The 25,924-nt window shown below is 40.7% G+C and overlaps 2 protein-coding genes across 2 annotated transcripts; one reads left to right on the forward strand and one right to left on the reverse strand.

Annotated features, from left to right (window-relative positions):
• Positions 1-491: 491 nt before the first annotated feature.
• LOC113173009 lies at positions 492-5,872 on the reverse strand. The gene is made up of 4 exons (XM_026376223.1): positions 4,548-5,872; positions 2,395-2,725; positions 2,021-2,178; positions 492-1,942 (listed from the first exon to the last, which is right to left on the reverse strand). Exons 2-4 carry the CDS (start codon positions 2,570-2,572, stop codon positions 1,220-1,222), a joined length of 1,059 nt encoding a protein of 352 aa, XP_026232008.1. The 5' UTR covers positions 2,573-2,725; positions 4,548-5,872; the 3' UTR covers positions 492-1,219.
• Positions 3,316-15,632, forward strand: LOC113173008 (actin-related protein 3-like). The gene is made up of 12 exons (XM_026376222.1): positions 3,316-3,510; positions 7,616-7,671; positions 7,933-8,057; positions 8,564-8,674; positions 8,814-8,909; positions 9,153-9,260; positions 10,628-10,771; positions 12,438-12,611; positions 13,081-13,173; positions 13,704-13,829; positions 14,374-14,457; positions 14,570-15,632. The coding sequence occupies exons 1-12, from the start codon at positions 3,467-3,469 to the stop codon at positions 14,663-14,665; spliced, it is 1,257 nt and encodes a 418-aa protein (XP_026232007.1). The 5' UTR covers positions 3,316-3,466; the 3' UTR covers positions 14,666-15,632.
• Positions 15,633-25,924: the final 10,292 nt, after the last annotated feature.

Below are 25,924 nucleotides of genomic sequence, written 5' to 3' on the forward strand. Positions count from 1 at the left end.
CGGGGTACCACTTCGCATTGCCTGATGGAAAATGAAAAGGCCCTCGCATGCACACAGTTTTAAGTTTTCTTTTCTTTATTAGACACAACAAAACACAGTTACCCCAATAATAATTTAAGCGCTTTACATCTTTGATCAGATCTTTTTTTTATCATGTAGCCTTGACAATTTCCATATTTCTTCTGAATTTTTTCTCCCTGAAAAATATGTTATGTTCACCTCAATTATTTTAGCTACAAAACATGAATAAACATTAGTACCGTGGTAAGCAGTTGAAAGGTGAACTGGTTAAATGTTCAATGTTTCTACTGCCATCTGCTGGACAATTGTGGAAACTGACACTATTTTCTTCCCCAGTTTAGTCCACTACTCAGCAGCAGTTACTGTATATACAGCACTGAAAGATAAAATATATTAGATATGGTGCAGGTGGACACACACACACACACACACATAGAGGATACACAGAGGCATAGAAAGTTGTGAACAAAGGTTTCTTTTTAATAAAAGCAGAATATATACATAACATGTCTCACAGTTGGGTCACACAGTGCCCACTATTTAAGCAAAGCCTAGTCTATGACTTAGCTACATGCTGCCCGACCAAAAGTCATGGGTTGCTCCCATGTTCCCAAGTCTAGTGTGTAGTGCAACTAGAAATTAGTCTGAAGCATTTCAGGCATAGAATCACGAGACACTAGGTGTATGCTTACAATGTTTGTTAGATGTGATTGTTGGTATTGTCCTGGGATACACCTTTATCCAAATAATAGTCACATGCCTTTAATCACAATCAGAATCAGGATTATTTCAACAAATAGCCATTCACATATGTTCTCTGCTGTGACCTTTTACTAGTGTTGACTAGGAGATTTAAGTGTTTCAGGTGTTAAAGGGCAACTTTGCTGATTTTAAACTCACTTCCTGTAGTTGTAGTAGGATGTTTGTGTATGTGACATAAAACTTCCTCATATTAAAATATCTCTCTGCTTCTAGCTGAAAAACCGATGACATCATCAGTGTTTGAGATGATGCAAAACTCTTTCAGTTTAAAGCAGAGAGATACTCAAACATGGAGAAGACAGAGGGCAATTTCAAAACAATCACATACATGTACTCTCCAAACTAGAAACATATAGGTCATCCTCTAAGTATCCTTGTAACCCACTGACTGTGCTGACTGTATTACTGAAATGCTATCAGGTCTGTTTCTAAACTTTCAAACCACTGGAGGTACTTCTTCCTCTACCTTGATGATGTGCGGCTCTGCCTCTCTTTTGACCTCAGATGCCTGAATAACAACCTGAGAGCTGTTCTCCCTTATCCCCTCCACTGCTTGGCTTTGCTGGGCGGCCTGCGACCACTGACTCCTGGACACTCTTCTCGTGTGCTTCACCTCCTCCCATCTCTGCATCCTCCTTGCGAGCTCACACCCTCTGTTCTTTCTCTTCAAAAACCTCTGCCTCCAGAAGTTTGTCTGCAGGTATGGCTGCTGAGGCCTGGAGCAGCTCTGCATGCTCTGCCCCAGCACTCGAGCACATCGTCTCTGCGCGTCCTGTTCCGCTGCTTTGAACACCAGGTCGGTGATATCTCTGCGGAGTCTCATAAGCACCATAGGGTCTTTAATCTGCCGCATATCGGCCAACATGACCTCCGCGAACTGGTTTAGTATGTCGTGCCTGGATGTGCTCGGTGCAGCGGTTTGGTCAGGCTGGTCAGTAGGACCCTCATAGTGTGGGTGTGGACAGCTCATAGTGATGACCTCTGTGACTTGCGGCGGAGGGTTTGGACAGTGCAGCGGAGCAGGGTTTGGAGTGGAGGTAACAGACACATCAGCATCCAGCAGGCTGGTGAACGAGCTTCTTAAGTCCTGGTCGAAACCTTCCCCAGTCTCTGGCTCCTCGTCGTCGTTGTCCTCTTCCCGATCATCAAACTGCTCTTCCTGTTAAAAACAGAAACATTAAAACCTACAGACCAGGCGTGCAGCTAAGCAGCCTTTATTGGATGAATTCCCACATACCAGAGTGGAATCACCCCTCCTCCGAACTATGTAGGGCCTCAAGAAATCAAGTTTCTCCCTGAGCATCTTTTGCTGGGCGGTGTTGACCCTCTCCGGATGCCACAAGACCCTCCCGTACTGAGTCCGGAGAGACCTGGATCTCCTCTCAACATCGGATACTGGACGGAAAACATGAAAGAATTTGCAGGTACAGGCAATGCAAAGTACACAAACACACTTTTAGTTTCAAGCATTATACCAATCAATGCATGTGAATATGTTCAATATAAAACAGGAAATCAGCTGCTTCACATCCTCCCAAGAGGTCCTGGAGGACCTGATCAGGACACAGACTTAGACAGACACTGCTGTCTCTTTACACCTCTCTCTCTCACCTGGTTTTCCGATGGACAGCGCGAACTCGGTCCACAGCTTCGTCTTCAAGTCCTTGTCGTAGTAAGAATCAGCCGAGGAGTTAAACAGACACTCGTGTTGGCGCCAGAAATCGATCAGCAGGTTGTCCATCGTAGGGCCCCAGTGTGGCCCCCGGATCTGACCCCGAAAGTGTGTCATGTTCTAGGGAGCATGACTCCACATCCTCTGTGTGAATACTGATCTTCACTCACCGGTGTTGTCCTGTCTCACTCCTTCTTTAGTTTAGCTTCACCCCGGATCACGTCAGCTCACGACCTTTAGTGCCACCGTGTGGTGTGGAGGACTCATGTACTGTCAAAGATCAGTAACATACAAGACGAATAATTATTATGAGCCGTGATGTATTATTGTTATTATATCTGGAGAAAGCTTTATATGACTGCTATTTGTATATTGTTGTAGTATTTTGTAAAAAAGTAGTACTATGGCATTTATATTGTCTACTGTATATTTTAACGAGGTTTAATATGCAAACATTAGAATACGTTAAACGTCCGCATTACTATACACATAATCAGTTTATGTACTTTAATAAATTAGTTATTTTTTAATATTGTATTATATTGTACTTTTTTTTGAAGGCGTGACAATGTTTCCTTGTGTATGAAAGTATTTTAAAGTTTTTAAGGATTTTTTTTTTCTTTATAAAAAATGTACAGACAATTACATTTAAAGACATTTACACCGAATCTATGATTGGACTCTCAGTTTATTTGTATAATAATCGTCCTGAGGAGTTTTATTGATATTATTTTACTACATATTTATTACTACATGTCGTCGACTCGCTGCCGTGTTCTCCCGGTGATTGACAGCTGCCCGGCCCTGTCTGCTGGCTGCCTGCGTCGCTCTACCCGGCCTCCGCCATCTTGCCTCTCCCTGCCTGCCAAAAGCCGAGTGCGGAAGTGGAAACGGTACTGTGCGGACTGAGGGTTCCGCCTGTGGACGGCTTGCCAGATCCTCCCGCCGACCCAGCCTACCTACTAGCCATCAAAATTTAACCGTTTCTAAACAGCAGCGACCCGGGGAGAGATGGCTGCACGGTTACCGGCGTGTGTTGTCGACTGCGGCACAGGGTAGGTTGTTCAAACCGAACCGCCGTGCGGACAGCGGGCTCGGGTGTCATCGATAGGCTTGAGCACGGTCAGGGACTGTCAGTGTCAGCAGCAGCAGCAGCAGCAGCAGCAGCAACAGAAGCAGCGACTGGGTGTGTGTGAGGGAGTGTGTGTCTGTCTATCTCTGTTTATACAGACAGCTAGCCTGTGAGCTAACAAGCTAACGCACAGCTAGCCGTGACATATTATTACTATTTTCGGAGGTGATTCCAGTAAGGTCGTTTGCGTTAGCCTGAAGTGCACACTCGCCTGTGGTCTTTCATGGTCGCTAGCTAGCTCAGCCACTTCATCATTAGCACGGTTTCATCACTGGCTACAGTGTGTTTTCTTCCTGTTGATGAGATTTTAGTTTGCCGTTGCAAGATCGAAACCTCAGTGAGGAAGGATTCCCCCGCAGCTGGCTTCATTCATTTCCACAAACGAGGCTCTTACTGACACACTACCATTGTAACTTTCTGTGTTCATTTGCCACAGTGTCTACACTCAATGCGTGTCCCCGTAGAGGAAACAGCGACTTTCGCCAGTACAGCATACATCTTTCTGCTTGTTAGTGTGGACTGGAGCAGGCGCAGTAGCACTTCCTACACAGCCTACACTTCCTCATTCACGCTTTTTAGTCCATATATGGTCCTTTCTCGGCATCTGAGCATGTTTTTTTGATTAACTTCTCTAATTGCACATCTTCACCGGCGTGCTCATTCTTTTTTGAAGTATTTTCTCTCCGTTGTATTTCAGTAACATTACTCTGCTTTGGCAGTAGATGTGGTTTTATTGGACAGACGTAGTATTGTAAGGCTAGATGTTATCTTGGCTCCTCCTGCAGCACTGTTTGCATTGATCAGTCTGCATTGCTCTTTTCCTGATTTATTAGTAGGTGGATTTTCACTTCAGATTGTTTATTATCTTTAATGTTCAAACTACCTAGTACATTTGAAAGCAATACCACTTGATATGTTGTTTACTGTATCCACATGAACCCACACAGTCATTGTATTTACCTTTTTCCATGAGCGATTCTGTCCTCGGGGAGGAGAATTACCCCTTAACCAACACCAACATGTACTTTTCTCAGCATGCTCAGTAAGATTGGTTACTCTTCTGGGCTAAAAGTGGTTTGCATCGCTTGCAGGTACAGACTTGAACTCCTCGCATACGGCATACCCCACCACTCACCACTCACCCCCAGCCCTCTTCCTCCCTCCAGGCTGTTAACCAGTCTGCAGCTTCTGATCTGTGCAGGGACAGCATAAGAAACTCTGACAATTGGCTTGCCCTGTGCTAGGTTTTTACTCATTGAGCAGATGACTTTTTTCTTTTTCTATTTTCTTTTCTTTTTAGCCACGCATTAAAGTCACACCTTAACCTTAACTTTTAACCTGCATGGAAACTACTTCTAGTTCACCCATAGTTCGAGAACCAGGTTAAGATTAGTGTATTAACGTGACAACTTTGACCTTGCAGCCTAGCTGGAGTTTACCAGCTATTGGCAGATGCCAAACTGAAGAGGGAGTTCAACAGCTGTGTCTGAATCATGCTCATCGTGTCCAAACTGTGACTGCACTTTGCCGTTACACATCAGCCCTTTAAGTGGTCCAGCTGCTATTATTAGAAAATATGTCTTGACCAAACAGTGAAAAAGCCACAGAGACATTGTGATTTGTGCAAAACCGGTCAAGACTTCCTTAGCAGATAAATAACAAACCTCAGGTGTTGCAGCTCAGTGCATTCAAAGGCCTTGGGTGGAGTCGTTTTTCTTCTGTCTTAAGCAAACAGTTGACATTTCATAAGACTACAATCATGTCAGTGTGGGTAAAAATACAATTTTAGAGTAAAATAGTCTAGTCCTACATTAGAGATGGCAGGCTTTTTAGTCTTCACTGAGATAAATATTGTGCAGGATTGTTTGATTGATTTGTCAAGAGTCGAGTGGATCAGTGCTCCGCTCCAGCTGTTCTGTGCAATGATGTCCGTCATGTATGATGTGTTGTAAGCTTGTCGGGGCAGGTTAAAGCAGACAAGTTGGGACTCTTTGTTGGTATGAAGGTGTTCAGAGCCTTTACTTCTACATTATGTTAATCGGAGCCTGTGCTGCTGTTGACACTGTTTATCAGAATTATCAGTTTTCTTCTTCTCTGGTGTAATAATTTAATAACAGTTAAGATGTCAGTGCTGTTAGGATATGGCTGACAATTAAAATAGCTTCTTGTATTGCAATCTGCAGCAAGTCTCCTACTTTGTCCATCTGCTGTTTGAAAACAGCTGCTTGCTAAAAACAAAGTAGATAAGTATGCTGCTGACATTACATTACCCCCTGCATGTTTGTGGTTATAAGCACCTTAATAACATTTGATTAACAGTTAACATAAAATGCTTCCTTAAAATAAGTAATAGTATTTTGATCATGTAACTGCTGGAATCCTCATTTCCCTGTTTGCTCTCATTAGAAGCTTTTTTATCAGGCATTCCTATCTCAAGAGACCTACAATGTGCAGTCTCAGCTGACGGTACTCGTCACCCTAATTTAAACAGCTGGTTAAGATGTTGTGTTATTATGTGTTATTATTATCAGTCAGCCCAGAGAGATGACATTAGCATAAGAATATAGTGTAAGTGACTAGTGGGAGGTTCCGTCATAATACCGTAAAGTTTGCTATTAGAAGTGGCTCAGTGACAAGTGTAAAGAAACTGTGTGCACATATCGGACCTGTTATTTTCTACTGTATGTGAACATGATCTACAGGACTGCACGCTCCCATTGTGGTCTGTCTCCTGTTTGTACCTTGAAAAAGCCCACACTGTTTAGTTTTTCTTTCATGCTCGACAGAGAGGTGAAGTTGCCAGATCAGATTATATAACTTTTGATTCAAACACTACAGCTCCTGACAAATCAAAAGTTACTTAGTAGAAGTTGAAAAGAAAAACAGGTGGTGGTCGTGTGCTTGTTGTCAGCAGCTAGTGAGTGACAGACTGTCATCAGATATTGCCACATGCCTGGCACGTTTGATATTGCAAGTCTTAAACTCTTACAGGAACCATATGTTGTTGTTTTATTCTTAAATGTGGTACCATTATAGTACGCTGTGGTTTTATTTTTCTGCTTCTACTTCCTTTCTGTATTTGTTCAACTGTTGCGTCTTTTGAACCTCATATAAAAAATGCAGCATTTCCTGTGCATCAGATCACAATATCCAGGAAAAAGAAACTCTTTGATTGGTGTTCAGGACAGGAAATGTAACAGCGTTTGTACAGCTGAGTCTACACATTTGTAGATAGGTACAGACAGACCAACCAAACACATAGTCTTTTTTGGAAGTTAAATAAAAATTGAATTTAGGCTGCTGAATTAAATAGTAGCTCCTTTGAGTATGTCCAGGATGCAGCCTGATATGCCCACAGTGCTTTGGCAGTCAGCAGGGTCCTCTATCAGTCCCTTGGGCCCTGTATGCAGGAAGTATGGGAGTTCTGTCTGGGCCTACCCCAGTCAGGACTCAGGGCTACATCTGGGCAGCATGTGTCCTAAAAAATCCAGAGCAGACACACGGAGGAGGCTGTACACTGTCTTTGATCCTAAAGCCGAAGGTCCAAACCAATGAGTGCAAAGCTGGAAAAGCGGCAGTCATAGACATTCGTAAGAAAGATTTCTTACATCACTATTTTGTATTCACACTTCCCCACACCTCTGTGCTTTTGTGCAGAGAAATAGGAAGTACAGTTGAGCAGCCACTGTTGAGGTCACAGCTAGTTTATATTAGGAATATTCAGTGTATACAGAAGTGATCTAACATATCTAAATAGGCCCCAGTCTCCCAGTGTGACTTGAATGGCTCATTTTAATGTCCTCACATTAACTGTGGAGCTGCCGCTGCTTTTGGCACCCAAGCAGTTCACACAGAACAGCCATGGCATTGATCAAAATGAGGATGTCGGACATGGCAGCCAAAAGTATTCTTTCATAAAATAGTGTTTTCATGCATACAAATGTAGTGCAGGAGTTGCACGTGCTTTTGTTACATCCTGAACGTTCACTATGCTCGTCAGTAACGATGTACATCTTTTCCTCTTGCAGTTACACCAAACTGGGGTATGCAGGGAATACAGAGCCACAGTTCATCGTTCCATCATGTGAGTAGTTCACTGTGGGCTGAAGTTGACTCACAACGGCCAAGCTCACCATTAACAGGGACCGTGATGCATAGTTGATGAGACAGATTTCCTGTTTTTATTTCTTCATTAATTTGGGAAATATCGGTTCCAAACAAGACGTTTGACTTCTGAGATTTTCTCGGGAACAGTTAAAAGTCTAAAATGTCTTAAGTTGTTTACATCTTTGTAAGCCAGTTCATCCTCTGGTGTTCCCTGTTGAATTCTCTGTTTTCTTGTCAGGTATCGCCATCAAAGAGTCGGCCAAGGTCGGAGACCAGGCCCAGCGGAGGATGATGAAGGGGGTGGATGACTTGGATTTCTTCATCGGAGATGAAGCAATAGACAAGCCCTCGTATTCCACTAAGGTATACACCCGACTACAGTGACTTTACTCACACACAGAAATTACTTGAAAAACAATTACTTTGTTGTAGTGTTGGTGTTTTTTAGTTCACTGTTCACTTTTCATCATACATTACAGTAAAAATCATGTTGAAGGTAACATTAGCTGATATTAGGTGTAGCTAGTATATGTTCCGATAGGACAGGTTGGATGCACAGTACTAAACAATGTACATAAAGAAACTTTCTCCTGGGCCTGTTGTCCGCTTTCGTTATTTGGAAAGCTGTTTCAAAACCCTGTTTGTCTCTGAGAGGTTGTTAATCAGCTCCTGTGGTTCAGAGTCAAACTTGACATTAGCTTTTAAAAAACACAGGTGCTGTGCAAACATGCAGACAGGAATGTTGTCCAGAGGTCATGCTGAAAGCAGAGAAATGTTTCACAGTTTCTAAATCTTATATTTATTTCTGATTCAACTGTCATACTGTCACACACGCATTGTTCTAATTAACTGAACCTTTGTGCCAACAGTGGCCAATCCGTCACGGGATTGTGGAGGACTGGGACCTAATGGAGCGCTTCATGGAGCAAATCATCTTCAAGTACCTGAGGGCTGAGCCTGAGGACCACTACTTCCTCCTGGTAAGAGGCACCAGCAGTAAACAAAAATAACCCTATTTCCAATTCCTTAAATTTTATCCTGTCTTCTTCTTTTAAGTGTCTAGTTTTCCAAATAATTGTGCTGGCACTGTTGGCTTATGTTTATATGCTCTGTTTGCAGACAGAGCCTCCTCTCAACACACCAGAAAACCGAGAGTACACAGCAGAGATCATGTTTGAGTCCTTCAATGTACCGGGGCTGTACATCGCTGTGCAGGTCAGACTTGTGTGCTGGGAACTCTGTTTGGCTTATGACTAGGAAGTAGGCAGTAGTACTCAATCTGATTTGTAATCCTGTCATGCAACACATACCCAAATGTCAGCCGTAAGGTTTCCATAATATCAGATTTTATTGGACTCTACTTCCTAATGTTTATTATACTAGATGGAGCAAATTTACATGTGAGCATACAGTAGGAACATTATCACATTATGACGTTTCCCTATGTGTGTGTGTCAGGCTGTGCTTGCTCTAGCAGCCTCCTGGACGTCCAGACAGGTGGGAGAGAGGACGCTGACGGGCACTGTCATTGACAGCGGAGACGGTGTCACCCACGTCATTCCTGTGGTGAGTCTACAGATAGAACTTAATAAACGACTTTCTTTTAATTACCCACTCTCTCTCCTTACACACACACATACACAGTCTAGTTCTTGAAGAATCAAACATTCAAGTGTAAATATCGACCATTTAGCTCTGTGTCTGTGCTCATGTCCACTCAGAAACTGAGGTAAGTGATTGTCTTTTGAGATGAGTTTGGAACTTGACTGGAGCCAGCCTGTTGTGAACTGAACTGATTGGACAGAGCTCCATAGTATCATTATGTGGTGAGGCACAGATCAGGACAAGAGTGCAAAACAATTTCTGCAGATTTAATTGTTCTCAATTTCTCAATTGTCTCAATATTTGTGAAATAAAGTGGACTCTTTCTAGAGTTGGCCGTCGATTATAATGAAATGATTGTGTGGTGTGATAACACAAAATTAAACTCTAAGCCCTATGCCTGGTGCTGCTCATCTCCTGCTACCATTATCTCTGTGGTTAAGCATGATGGTGGCAGTGTCATGCAATAGAGGTAAATGTCAGCAGCAGGGAAAGAGAGACTGGTTGAAGTTGTAGAATGTATAATTCATCCACCCGTGAATGCATGGATGGATGCGCATAAGACCTGAGACTGAGACTGGCATGAGACTTAACCTTTCAGCACAACAATGACCTGAAGTGTACAGCCAAGATGACACTGGAGTTTATCCCTGAAGAAATCCTAGTGTCCTAAGCTCAGGCCTAAACCTCATAGATCACTGTGTAGAGACCTGAAGTTCAGATGCTTCCCATCCCATTTTGGTTTTAGAGGAGTGTTAATTGCTATGAATGGTGTGAGAGCGGAGATTTGAGTTATTGATGTAGATTAATGGACAGCAATTGTATCCATTTAAAATTAAGTGTGTAAATAGGTTCAGAATACTTCCTGAAGTTTTAATTTGTGAACACAATAAGTACAGTGTATGGAGAGGATCATTCAGAGGTTTTATACTCCATATGAGAGTGAAGAATGTCCCTTCTTAAAAAAGAATATTTCCACGTCTCCTCATTCTGAAACAGGATAGTGTTGATATTTCAAAGTAGGCCAGAGTCTTTCTGAGGTTGGAGGGAATTAGTCAGTTGTAGGAAATGTGCTTGCAGAATACATTTAGAGGCTGAGTGACTGAATCAGCATATCTGTAGCCGCTGCTGAACATGTGCTTACACAGGAGCCAAACACAACACTGGGGGGAAGCATAAAAGGCCTTACAGATGGAATGAAAAGAAATCGAATTATAACAACTGTACACTCAGTGTCTCTGTATTTGTTTCAAGTGTGCACTACTTTTTATGTTTGTATGGTTTTTATATGACTGCTTTCTCTTCCTTATTTATTCCTCTTTGTCTCTCAGGCTGAAGGCTATGTAATTGGCAGCTGTATAAAGCACATTCCCATCGCAGGGCGAGACATCACCTACTTTACCCAGCAGCTCCTGAGAGAGAGGGAGGTGGGAATCCCACCGGAGCAATCGCTGGAGACGGCCAAAGCAGTTAAGGTAAATCCCTGAGCTCCATTTCCTGTCAGACATCTCCTGAGGTAGTAAAAATCACCCCACATGTGCTGACTGGAGTCACATAGGTTATTGTATCATCAGTGGAAAATAGCACAGGGTCAGGGTCCTGGCTGACTACACTGGTGGTCATGGATGATAACACAGCAGAAGTGTGTGTTCTCACTGGAACATATCCTTAAGAGCATCCATTCCCTGACATATCATACTTGCATTAGTATGACAAAAATCAATCAACAAAAGGCTAAGTTGGATGTAGTCATAATTTCACTGTGCATTAAATACCATACCAATGAAGGACTTGATGATAGAGAGAGCTGCACACCAGCTTTCCAAAATTTCTTGATCTGATGATATAGTATATCAAGTCAGATGCTCATCAGCTTTTTACACACTCGCATCTGACATGCTGATGTCATCAGCAGTCCACACAGGTGCAACCTGCATGAACCTAAAAATCCACTGGTCATTGGTAAAAAAAAAGTAAAAATAAATAGGTGATATTAGAAATCACACAAAAATAGTTAATTAATCAGATAAGTTCTGACATGGATTTAATAAGTATAACAGGACTCTTCATGTCAAACTCCAGCTATAAGGTAGATACCCAAGTGGAACCCAATGAGAGCTGTTTCTGGGTCAGGTCTGAACAGAAATTTAGAAATCATGTTCCAGTCAAGAGGTCTCTCTCAGTGAAGCTCAAGGAACACATGAGGTCGGGTTTGGACAGGCTGGGTTGTCCCTCTGCTCCAAACTCTTCCAATTACCATGCTAGCAGAAATCAAAACAAAATTCAATGGAAAATGTAAACTTTATTTTTCTTTCAGAGGACACCAGAGGGCACTGTTGCCCTGTTTGTTTCATACACCAGGTGTCTGTCAAAAAGCCAATGTGTGGGTAATTTCTCTTCTCCAAAGTGAGATTAACCCAATCTATAGATTATTATTTTTATTTTTATTATAATTAAATTTTTTGGACATGTAGTAGACACCGCAGTATGCGGTTAAGGATTGGGAGATATAGAAGTAACTTATTTGGAGCTTTAGCTCTGTTTGTCCAAACCTGTGTCATCCAAAGTACATGTGATTTCTTTATTGGAAGTCACAAACAGAAATGACTTCATGTTAATGTCTTCCCTTATTATTGCTCACTCTGTCAATCACCACATTTTATTGATTCACCTCAATTCTCCACACCTCCCCTATGTTTATTAAATAGCTTATTATCAAAGACTGCCTTCTTGATGTCAGGGACCGCTCTTCATTACCCTGAGACACAATCAAAAAACAATGAACAGAAATAAATTAGTTTTGAGGGAATGCATGTCATGCATATTGCCAATCATGTTAGGAAATATTAATTCTGCGGATGTCTGCCACTCCCTTGCAAATCAAACTGACGACATCTCTTCTAAATACTGCATGTTTTTATCCTCACTCATACGTTACAGAAGCAAAATCACAAATATCTGTAAGCTTCAAGCACAAAGGGATCAAAATGGCGATTAGAGTAAAGATGGTACTGCAGCCTGGTATTTCCTTCTTTATACAGGAGTTGCCAACATATTGTCACCTATACATGTTATGAGCACTATTGTAGGGTTTTGTTGTAATACGTTGAGCTGATTACACATCCATACTCTCCCCATCAGGAGCGGTTCAGCTACGTGTGCCCAGATCTAGTCAAAGAGTTCAGTAAGTACGACACAGACAGTTCCAAGTGGATCAAGCAGTACACCGGCATCAACGCCATCAGCAAAAAGGAGTTCACCATTGATGTGGGCTACGAGCGCTTCCTGGGACCTGAAATCTTCTTTCACCCAGAGGTTGGTCTGTGCAGTGTGAATTACAGCAGGAAACACAATTTATGATCACTGAAACCTACAAAGTCTATAATGACCACAGCCTTGATAGTCTGATAGGAGCTCATACTGACTGAGTGAGGGACTAGGAGGACAACAGATGCACTGTGATTAGAGCTGTATCGATTTTGTATGTTACATAAACTGACATCCACAAAAGAGTTTGAGTGAACAGTAAACTGAAGCTTCTTGGAACTTCCCATAAAGTGGTCAGTTCCGGTTTCTGGTTTCCCTCTTCTCTTGAGTGGGTGGTTGTTATCACCTGTCACTATGTGTTCTCATACTGTGCTGGGTAACGCTTAAGAGGAGACTATTTAGCATTATACATGTCTATATGTACTGTATGTCAGATGAGTGCACATAGAGCACCTTCCTCTGGTGTGTTTTAGTTTGTGTGAATGACATCTCTTCTTTGTCTCCTAACCCTCCCAAGTTTGCCAACCCCGACTTCACCCAGCCTATCTCTGAGGTCGTGGATGAGGTCATTCAGAACTGCCCTATCGATGTCAGACGTCCTCTCTATAAGGTGAGCTGTCTTAGGACACTGTCATAGGACACTAATAGCAATAGACTAACAACAGGACGTCTGGTAACTGTTTGTCGACCATTTATCAAGGTCTACTTTGACTTTGCTTCAAGTTATTACATAGTCTAGAAGCAGTGATGTCAGTCAGTTTTGATTCATGTCTAAGAAAACAGGCTTGATTACAGAAACCAGTTGTACTGTATTATTAGCAGTGGAAGATATTGTTTTATTTATGCTTGCATCTATGCCGAGCCGTGCATTGTTCTGTCTTTGGTAATCAGCAGCGCTGTCTCTTTGTGTCTGACTTATATGGATTTATTCTGTGATCTTGTTCCAAACTGTGAAGACTGAAGTGGTGAACAGCTGTGAATGACAGTGATATGTCACTGTGCTATTTCCACCCATCACACTTCCACCACAGTGTAGTGGCTGATCAGTAGTCAGTTACAGGTCCCAGGGGTTAAGTGGTGCTTCTTCTACACCTCTGTAATCTCCACTATTGCTTTTCTTTTTTTCTTTTCACTCTACAGAACGTTGTTCTGTCGGGAGGCTCCACCATGTTCAGGGACTTCGGGCGCCGTCTGCAACGAGACTTAAAGAGGACAGTTGATGCCCGACTGAAGATGAGTGAAGAGCTGAGTGGAGGCAAGCTCAAGGTGAGAGTCCACTTTAATTACTACGCAGCATAAATCGATACCGTTCAACACAATGCAATTACTGTGTGAGGACCGAAACTGAGAAAATATAATTCAAGTTGATATCCTTTCCTTCTACAGGTATAGTCAGCACACGCGTACTGAGCGCAGACCAAATGTGTCAGGCATAAATTCAATAGGGTCTTAGAACTGACATGAGAGATGTTTCACCTGCAGGAAAGGAGTGTATATTTAGCTTTTCCTCTCCTGTCTGCTCCTTGGCCATTCATCCTGATGAGATGTTAAATGTCATCGAGCCTGAGGTCGAGCTGACTGGCATGTGTAAATCCACCTCAGACAAAGCAGTCACGCTAATCCAGTAAAAAAAAAACATGCAGCTAGTCTGTTCCATAATTCATTAAAAATCAACTTCAGGGATTTAGGCATGTTTGCACACTGTAAACACACATGTACACCATTTGACATTGCAGCCATTGCTACTACATCTGATCCTCAAACTCCCAAAGTGGGTGAATATAATTGATCCCTGACTTTCTCTCCTCAGCCCAAACCAATCGATGTCCAAGTTATCACTCATCATATGCAGAGATACGCTGTGTGGTTCGGTGGATCAATGTTAGCATCAACTGTAAGTATTTCAAACATGCACACGCTTGAAGTCATCAACAGTTACCATGTTGTAAACACTTTTCATAACAGATAAGATAAACTTTATTAAAAGAAAATATCACTTTCCACAGCCCGAGTTCTACCAGGTCTGCCACACCAAAAAGGACTACGAAGAGATCGGGCCGAGCATCTGTCGCCACAACCCCGTGTTCGGAGTCATGTCTTAACTTTGGACCTCCACAGTCTAACAAGCGGTGGGAGCAAGGAGGGTGGGATGGACTGAGGTGACGTAAAAGATGGGCTCAAGAGGTGGTGGGGGACGGGACAGCGGTGTCTCTGTGTTTTTTTGTTTTAATTTTTTTTTGATTGCTTATTCAGCTTTTGGATCTGTGGGACGAGAAAGGTGATCCAGAATATGAAAAGGAAAAAAAGAAAAGAAAAGAAAAGAGACCAGACCAAACTCAAACTGGCCAGAGAATTTATTGTGAATGTTTCTTTTTTATTATTCTTTTTGTTTCTAAATGAGGGAAAAAACGGTTTGTGAGCCAAAACGATTTTAAGAGCATTTCTGGATCTGTTGAACAACGTGCAGTGAGTGATGATTATGATGATGGTGTTGGTGGAGGCCTAACACATTAACATTGATAATAATTTTGTGACACCAGAGCATATTATTTATGTTTATAGAACTCAAGTGCAGCGACGACCTGACGTCTCTTCTACTAGTTTAGAGCATATTATCTATCGTCTCCTTTTATTTTCTGCAGTTTCTCAGCTTCACATGTCCGTGTATCATGGTAAGAGCTTGTCTATATTTCATACTAAAGTTTTTTTATATGTAAAACTCAAAAAATCTGGAGTAAAAAAAAAAAACAAAACAAAAAAAAGAATGAAGAGGACTGTTCTGTTTTAACCCACGGCGCAGCAGCTTTGATACGCAGTATTTGTTTTGGAGTTTGAGTGCTGTTATTCCTTCTGTCGCTGCGGCCCTTTGATTCTCCATGAATTCACTTTAACTTCAGACACTGTCAGGTTTCCACCTCTGTGATGCAGCGAGAGTAAAGAGAGAGAGAGAGAGAGAGAGAGAAAGAAATCAAACTGAATACGAATGACTGTCAGACCAGTATTGTTAGACTAGAAGTTTTTTATTATTAAATACCAAATGATTAAAAGAATGGGATTTGTGTATTTAACGCCTTGCAACATTCCAATAAAGGCTTAAATTTGTTTCTAAGTCCCGGAGTACCTGTCTTTTCTTCCTTTTAATTCTGCACATTTTAGAAGTTATTTTCTCAAATGGCATTTTTGTGTAACACGGGGTGAACATGTGTCCGATCAGAGCATAGAGATATTTTCATGCCTGCTTATTTAATTTGTTCAAAACCTGGTGAAATTGAATATCCATCAATCCATTATCCTAAAACATCTTTCCTTTTTTCATTCCTGGCTAAAAAACAATGAAACAGATGGATTTTTTTTATTTGCTAAATTTATTGAGTTACCCTAATGTGCTTTTTAATAATTACATTTTCATTTAAAATAATTAAATATTATTATTATTATTATTATTATAAATATAACCTCTTCTCTCTCCATGAAGCCTCTGCTGGTGAAGAAGCCAGGAAACAGCAACAACAGTCTCCTCTTACTACTTTTAGAGACCTGACCAAGTCAGCAACCCAACACAACCTTGAGGTGCTGGTTACAGTGTGGAGTTTATGATGAATTCTGTCCTTGTGTGACGGTTTGAAAACATTTATTTATATATATATTTATATATAGTTATTTAGTTCACATACACGCACAAGGTGATGAGTAAATAAATGTGGGATGAAGATTTAAGAAAACGGTAAATTGTGTCGAAGAAGATGAGAACTGAAGTTAACCTCTGCCCCTGGATGAAAACATTCCCTTAGACAAACACAAACCAAAACTATTTTCCCGGCTAGACATGTCTTCCAGACAGTGTCTTCACTGCCGAGGCCTGATTCTCTCTCATTCTTTCTGCGTCCCTGATCTCCTGTCTGCAGGGGCTGAAGTGCCCTCTTACATCGCAGAGTAGTTGGATGCGGTGCTCCAACAGAAGGACCTGCCACCACAACCACCACAGCTGTCTGCACACAAGACGACCGCTGAAGAGCTTTTAGTCCTCGAGTCCTCTGGGGCGATTTGGACCACAGCTTAACCAGAGATCAGAGAGGTGAAACTGATGGAGACTGATGGAAGAAGGAGGGTTTCTCAAGAGCACCTTTCTTGCTGTGTGTGATGACATAGTGTCTTGGTAAATGGCTTTGTGATATGAAAGATATTGCGCCCATTAATTTAATTTGTGTGGCAGGTTCATTGATCGAATGTCTAATTAAAGCTACAGTTTCATACATATAACATGGGTTTAATGATGGGTTAAAGCTGCACTAATCTGTATTTTATATTGACAGTATGTCAAATAACTGTGTGTACTGTGGGTATGATGAGCCCACAGACATTTATGATGCAATTCTGCAAATAATTTAATAAGTCAATATATTTTTTTCCCTTTGGACTAAAGCAAATTCCATACAAGACAAACGTGTCAATGCAAACACCAGCCTGGATGAAAATAATTGCAGTATTGAAAAAAGGTTAAAGCTTTGAAAGATTTTTAAGCTACATTCACAAAACATAACACACTTGACAGTTACGTTGAAAAAAAAAAACACATCTGGAGCATTTTATTCCAGGAAAAGAAATGACATTGGCGTAGGTAATAGACCCTTTTCTGGCTGTGATTTGAGCCCCCTTAAAATAGTCAACTATCAAACTATCAAATTTTACTGAAAGTATAATTTTTACCTTTTAAGCTAAAAATGAAAATAACAAAGAAATGCAGAAGATGTAGATTTTTAAAAAAATGTAGTTTTTTTTTTTACTCTTTGTTATTCTGCATGTTCTGCCCTCCCTGAATGTGGGCGTCCAGTTTGACAGATAAATAAACCCAAATGAGGGACAAGAGTTGCTGGTTCAGGCTGTTTTTTTTTGCCTCCCAAATGAAAACAGTGTAAAACTGAAAAAACAAAAAACAAAAGAGGAAATATATAAATCGACCATATCATTGACAGTATGATACATTTCCCATCCTAGTCAAACGACAATGAAAGCATGGCATGATGTGTTGTTAGCATGATGCTAATACATAATGGAATTCCCCATTAACACGCTAACATAGATTAACATCAGTAAGAATAAAAACCTGGAACATTTATAAATAGAAGTTATAGAAATCTTTATGAACCTGTGTAAACAAGTAAGTCAGAGCCCGATCTCACTGCAAAGCATTTCCAGTGCAGTTCAGCATCATGAAACATGTGCTACTGCACACTTGTTTATGAGAGTCCGCGTCCTTGTAGTTCAAGGAGAATATCAAATGTGAAAGTGCCCCTGTGCGACAGTGGGTGGCAGAGAGACCAACACATCCCAGACCAGCAACACGCTCAATGAGGACAAGGGAGGTTATAACACTGCAGGAACAGCAAAAGTCCAGCACGAAAGAAGCTCAACAAGTGTACATGCAGCGTGTTCTGCTGACTGAGGCTGCTGTGGCATCACTTTGATGCTCGTGGGTGTAGAATGAAATATTCTTAAATCACACACTGCTGATATTCCTGGGTGCCCACAGATGTAGTGTAGCTGTAAATTGTCCTCACATGTTGAGGAAAATAGGAGAGATCTGTAACACAACTGTTCCTGTTTTGCTGGTAACGTCTTATTAAAGTCTTGTTTTCAATGTTTTTATCTCTTTGGTGGGAATGACAAAAAAAACCTGAAGGCTGTAGCCTCATCTAAATGGAACGGGAGGGGACGGGTGGATGGGGAGCATCCCCTGTTGTGCAGGTAATCTCCTCTTACTGAAAGTCAAACAATGGAGCCCAATGCCAGGTGGAAATCTGCATTTAAATAGTGTTATACTCCTGACAGGAAGTCAGAAGAAAAAAACGCTGCAACGTGGGCGACTGTTTCTGTGCGCTGTTGTTGAGGAACGGATCAAGATTCTGACATCTACATTAGAAACTTGACAGAACCTTTGTTTGCAAACCAGAGCGCACTGGAGACGTATTTGGCTGTGTTTGGGGAAGTGTCGTTCAGGAGCATTAAATGAGCTGCGCTCGAGCTTTGCCGTTCCCTTTTTTTTGGTAGTCATGTAATGTCATCTCGGCGCTGATATTTCCTACATTTCAATATCCCCTTAATCTGTATTCTTCATACAGGAAGTTCTAGGTTTGTCCAACAGATGTCACTCTCTGTGCATCTCTCTCTCTCTCTCTCTCTCTCTCTCTCAGGTGGGTCTATGAGCTACACATTAAGCAGCAAGATGAACCCACAGCTCCGTGTGTGTAAAGATATCCAGTGAGTGTCTTCCCTTCTCCTTCTCTCTCTCTCTCTCTCTCTCTTTTTTTATTTTTTTGCATCATTGTAGGTGAAAGGTCTAAGGAGTGGGAGGAATTAATGTCCAGGCCAGCACCATGTGCAAAATGATGTGCAGGCGCCGTCCAAAGAGACTGCAGGAAGGTTAAATACTACTATGTCACAGCCGGCGGATCAATTTGACAGGGCATTTCCTTTTGGAACCTAAATTGCCACCACTTTCACTTCCACACAGCCAATGTCTTGAATCATTTGAGGTCTAATGATACATACACACACTGCGGCGATCGCTGGATTTCTAGAAGATAAGTAACATCATTTTATCTTCAGTAAGAGGCCAGAAAAGATGTTGGCTCGCTTGGGTGGGTGCCAATCACTGAATGAAGGCTCACACACTTTGTTGGCCTGCTGTAATATCAAGATGGACACGGAGGCTGGCTGCTGTTACATATGCAGTAACACAGACGGTGTGTATCCACTGCAGCTGTTTATGTTCTCACTCTCTGTATGAGTTGAGGTATTTTCATTACACGTGTAACAAAAAGTGAAAAGGCGAGTCCGGAATAGTGAAAAGAAACAAATACACAGTAACACAGTAATACATACACCACATCGTGAGTATAAGCAAAATGGTGTAACACAGCAGCAGCCAATGTGTGACTGGAAGTGACATGTGGGAAAGGTGTTTCTGCACACGTCTGAATTAATTCTGCTGCTACCATCATGAATTACACACGGCTAACGATAAAGGCAATACCCTGAATGCTTGTCCCCTACAGTGATGGAATCAAAACTGTAATCTGGAGCTTCCTGGAACTTCCCTTAAGCTGGACTTGTAGGATAAGGGTCCATTTATGCTTTCTGTGGAAAATGCTGCATAATCCACTGTGTGCCATAAGGACATCATGGTAGCTGGTGCATTTTTTGCGTGGACTTGGGGAAACAAGTCCTCCAACCTTAATGTCTCACACAATCTATATATACAATTTAGTTTGTTAGAGCATGAGAGAGGACCCACCGAGGGAAGCAGGCGTCTGTTGCACACCTCCTGGTGCAATGCACCAAAATGGCAGATGGTACTGACACTTGTTTTTGCTCTAAAAAGTAAAGAATGCTGGGCAACAATTGGTTGTGGTTAGGCTCAAAGACATCTAAATTAGATTTAGGGATTAAATAAACAAGGTGAGGGTTAGTAAAATGTTAAATAATTGCCTAAAAATTACTACGTCCCTACTACGTTTTTAGGGCTAAGTGCTATGTGACTGCGTGATGTTCACATTAGCTGCTAGACAAACAGTATTATGCTTATATAGGTTATTTTTTGTTGTTGTTGTTGGTACAAATAACCTATATAGCATCTTACTCTCTGTCTTACCAACAGACCTGGACTGGGCTGGACCTGGGTATGTACACAGAATAATGTAGTAAAATTACTGTGTAAAATATTTTTAAAGTTTAATAAAAATTCATGAAACCCCTTTCACACAGTTCCTACATTGGGCTATATTTCAGTAGAGATTCAATCATGATGCACCCTAATTGATTTTAGTACAGTGACGAGTTTTATTTTGCTGACTGACTTCTTTTCTAACATTTCTTCTAGGCTGCTTTTCCCAAAATACAGAAATATGAAAAAGCAAAAAGACTGAAATCGTAGTCTTTGTGTCAGATAGAGTGAACAGACATTCAGACATTCAGGGAGCTGCTGTTGCTGCTGCCAGTGGTTGTCACTGTTCTCAGTCTTCAGCTCCCAATATGATGGAATGAATAAATCATTGCAATGAACAGTCAGAATATGGGAAGATTGTTTGTTCACCTTTACTGTCTTTTGAATTTTTCATAGTTATTGTATGTTTTTGCTCTGGCTCTGTCCAAACTCAACTAAACCTGGTAGCTGGGAAAGGTAATGGAAAATATGCCACAATAGAAACAGTGAAGTGTAATTTTTTTAGTTTTAGTTTTATATATGTATATACAGTATATACATATATATGACATGTTAATTTGTGATGTACAGTACAGATATGTGGAATTTCTAACCTTTAGAAAGCTCCTGGGTGGCTGTTTTCCCCACTTCCAGTCTTAATGCTAAACTAATGTAGCATGTGGCCACCCTAATGAGGTAGAGTAACTAGAGGCCCCAATCAAGGGCCTTGTGGAGCAGCATCGACTAACATCTCATGGCAGTGGTGAAGCACAAATGCATGGTTTTATGCCCTGTACAAAACCTGCTACTGATTTTCAACAACTAGGCCCAGACAATCCTTCCTATGCTTTTTCAGACAATTTGGAAATAATGCACACAATCTCAAAAATAGCTGGTTTAAAAAATAACCCAGCCTTAACCCAGCTGCTGGGTCACTATGAGACAGAACACATTTGATTGGACCCAAATACTGGATTTTACTTATTAACCTAGAATGCTGGGTTGTTTGCATGAACCAGCCTAATGAGTCACATTAACTATACTGCTGGGTTAAATATTATATGTATATATATATATATAAATTAATATTAATTAATATATATATGTTAAAATAATATATATACTACTACTACCACCAATACCAATAGTATTTGGGATCCAACGTTTACTGACCAAAACCTGGTTACAATAACTCAATACAATATAACCCAACCACAACCCAACAATTAGTTCACAGTGTCACCCAGAATAATCAACCTAACAACATCTTAACAGAAATAACCAGCACTTTGTTCAGTGCCTTAACGGATAAAAACTACTTCATCACTACTTAAACTGTTAGTTAAAGTATTGCGTAGGTGCTATATTGACCCAACACTAGGTCAGTTTTAGCCAAGGACCTTTTGAAATCTACTTTTAGGAGATTAACCCTCAAATAAAAGCTGCAGTATTGTAGGTTAGTTAATTGTACTATTTAACTCTACTGCCCCGAGAAAAGAAAGGACATTGTATCTATGTATCTGGCTAAATGTTTCATTGCCAAGGCTCTGCCTGTTTACTGTTAATAGCATTTGTTCTGGTAAATTTTGAGGCCATCATTGGAACATTTCCATGTTCCAAACACTAAGATGGAACTGGTGCAGCTTCTTGCTTATAGCTCCACATTTCATTTCCATTAACTACAAACAGCAGAGCCACCTTATCTAGACTTAAAGGGTTTACAGCAGTGGTATTAATGTAAAAGTTGCCACACCACAAAGGCCTCACTGCTGTCTGATCTTACTTGATGTCGATTTTCCTTCAAAAAGTACAAAGAGCTTGGTCAAGCTGGAGAGGACGGAGGACATCAAGGTTGTTGGACTTTTTTTTTAATCATTTGGGGGGCTGAACTTGGACGAGTCAGGAAAGTCAGAGTCAAGGAAGAGTGGAGATAAAAGTGGCTGAAGTCTGAGGGTTGTATAGAAGTGGATAGATAGAGTCTAGGAGGACATATCAAGGAGACAGACAGCGATGTGGAGGTTGATAGGAATTTGAAGGAGGTATGGGTAAACTCCTCTAGCAGCTGAGAGCAATCAGGAGAGGAGAAAGAAAGAGACCAAGCAGAGCATATCTGCCATAAGCTCTTCATCACCTCTTCTTTGTCAAGGTCTTTGTCTCCTTTAAAAAGAAATGCTGATAAGAACGGATTACATATGAACCTTTATGTGACACCAACGTGACTAAGACAAGCACAGAAGCCAAAGTCATACTGTGAATATAAACCAAAGGGTGAATCCAAACCTAGAAATGCTGTAGCTCTATTGTTTGTGTGGAATCTTAAATTATTCTCCACAACTTGTGCAGAATTGCCAAGGTAATATCCTTGGCAGAGAGAAGGTATTTGCAGAAAGATGTTAATATGCCTGACTAGTGATTGTAGTCAGGGCAGAGACAGTTTTTGAATCTCTCCAGGAGGTAGAGTGTCAGCCCTGCTCAGTTGGCAAACACACATATTTATGACATGGTGGAGCAGATGGTCAAACTGACCTAAGTGAGCAATTCCAAACAAAGGGAATTATGGGATGTCACATTTCAACACTATCCCTGCCAGACAAGATTATTTGTCACAGAACTAATCATTAGCCAATATACTGTAGTTACAAGATTAAAGGACAGTGGTTGAGAGTAATTACTATCCTTCTTTAATTTACTTTTCTTTTCTTTGTATTACTATTATTGTTATTAGTAAGAATGTATTACAGGTATTAGTAGTGGTATTTTCCTGCTTCCCTTCATTTTGTGGCACACCCAGGGCTTCCTGTGCAGAATGTACAGTCCACTTGAAATCCTCCATTAATGAACATTTTTTATATTGGCAACATGTAACATTGAATGTGTTGATACAGAGAGCGTTATTTTGAATATCACTCTAAAGCACATGCTTAAGTAGCAAAATGCTGATGCTTACACTTATTATTTGTCACTTTAACCAACATAATGTAAAAACAAACATGTTTATTCTAATATTTTCTGTGTTTCTTTTTAACACTGTGAACATATTTCCTATGTAGACTAGCTGTATTCTAATCAAGTGACTACAACATAAATAGGTATATAGTTATAATAGCACTACCAAACCAAAGAAAAATTTAATGGTGCCTAAGACTTTTGCACAGCACTGTAGGTTTGGAACGTGCCCGTGCAACAAAACGTAGTGGAAAAATCTAAAACATACTGCTAACTCAACAAAGGACTTTAGAGGGAAATCTATACTTTTGGATGGTGTAAGGTTTATATTTTTACTGAGGTTTTACAAAATGTTTAGCAAAGTGATGTTATAATGGGAGTTTAAACAATTTAATGCATTTTACACATTTGGCACTTGGTTTTAAATATGATCATTTCTACTTGTGTTTTTTTTTTGTTCATACCAAAATACCATGTTTAATACACTGCAGTGCAAAATGATGGTTGATTGTATAACAACTGTGTTGTTGAGTTGATTTACTTCTGAAACACAGTAGGTGAAAAAGAAACATGTAAAAACTAGACTAACTTGATTTTTAACTAATTGTTTATTTAAAAAAAATAATTTTCAAAATGAATCAAGATACATAATTAAAAGTTTCTTCTAATTACTAGAAAAACTAAAGACATAATATTTTGAGCAGTCAACTTAAAATGTGTGTTTATTCTGCCAAAAATTAGGTACGTAGTAAATAAAAATGTATTTTATTTTAACAGAAAAGCTAATTCCCCAAAGTGTTGTTTGTTGATTCAACTCAATTTCACCAGATTCATTACACCAGCTTGATGCAAAGAGTTAAACAGTACAAGTGTGTGTCTCTGGTGTAGATATACCTAATATGGATTTGAATGCTAGCTTGCCTGAAGCTAGCCCAGCTTGTGCCTCTCATGTATTGCATACATTTGAGTCACAGTGATACCTCTGTACTATACTATATAAAGCAGAACACAGTGAGGAGACTGTTCAAGGCGGCCAGAGTCAAAAACAGTCCGGTTCAGTCCTGGAAGCATATAATAATAAAGCAGCCAATGGACATAGATGCACTTAAGTTCATATTACAGTTGGGTATGTGTACGTCAACATCAACGCCACACATGATGATGATGAACTCTGACAAGGAGATGAGCTCTTTTGTTTCATGTGTTTGTCTCAACAACACTGTGAAAGGAACACAGTGTCGACAATGTTTAAACAAGCAGTACTTATGTTTGGTCTGCAGTATGCACATACCAAATGTACCCTAGGAGGGTATGCGTAGGCGTGGACAGCATGAATTAGCCATTAAAGAAAAAGAAAGAGTAATGAAAAAGTACCATAATAGTTGTTAAGCTTCCATTGTGCTACAGAGACAAAGTGACATTTACATGTTGGATGTGACCTTGCATTGGGTAAGACTGTGGAACAACAAACAGCAAAAGCTGGTCATATCAGTAATCCATGTGAAGAGGCTCAGCAGTGTACAGTACACACAGTGTGCAGACACACACACACACACACACACACACACACACACACACAATTCCAACTCTTGAACCCCACGATCTACTTGACCACAGAGCAGGACTGGTAGCTCTGGTCCTCAAAGAAGAGCAGATCAGAGCTTCGGCTCAGGCTGACTTGATTCGAGGAGGCGGTCTCCCTGAACAGGAAGCTGAATAAATAATAAAAAAACAAAAAACAACACATAAAGAAACAAAGTACTAAAATAAAAAAAAAGGAGGGGGATGTGCGGTAAGTTGACGTCATATTCGGTCTCTCTGCTGGAGAAACTATTTCAGTGAGTAAGGATCGGGATGAATAAGTGACTTTCTCTCAGTCATGAAACACTGTCGTCTAGATACTGTTGAAACAATGACTATATACAAACTCTGCATCTAATGAACTTTCACTTTACAAAGAAAATAAAAACGATTTCGTCTGCGTTTACCTGTAATATTTGCTTGGTATCGTGTTATGCCATGGTAAACACACACACACACACACACACACACACACACACACACACACACACACACACACACACACACACACACACACACAGATATCTACACACTGATACTGGAAAGAAATCCTCCCTGACAAGCTGTGACACTATCTGGTTATGGTAGAGATCGTGCACCCTGAAAGTCAAATATAGGAACACAGTGTTAAGTTGTCAACACACAAGTGAATCCACTATTATGCCTGATAGCACGCCTGGATTTTGTAATGTAACATCAGACTCTAGGGCATCTGAGACACAAATGCAGATGAAGTTGAAGACATTTTAAACTGGAATGGGTCTGTTTCCTGTTGCACAATTCATTATCATCCTAATGTAACACCTGCAGTATACCTGCTAAGAAATATCAGACACGTTTTCAGGGAAGTTGGCTGACAAAGCCCCATTGAGGCCAGAGAATTTCAGCTGCACACTGTGAAAAGCAGTTTTCCTGTCAGTGACAATGGGCTCAAGGTAATCAGCTTGGAGACTAGAAAAGATGCAGAACTGACAGTGCTGAAAAACACTGTACAATACTAGATGGATGACCTGAGGAGATATCCTCAGAGCACTGTCAGTAATAAATTACATAGTGTTTGAAGGTGAAAAAATGATCATTCCTGCTTCACTACATGCACAGATAGGCCATATGGGCATGACAAATTTAAAAC

The sequence above is a fragment of the Anabas testudineus genome, chromosome 21 (assembly GCF_900324465.2).
Source record: "Anabas testudineus chromosome 21, fAnaTes1.2, whole genome shotgun sequence".
NCBI lineage: Eukaryota > Metazoa > Chordata > Actinopteri > Anabantiformes > Anabantidae > Anabas > Anabas testudineus.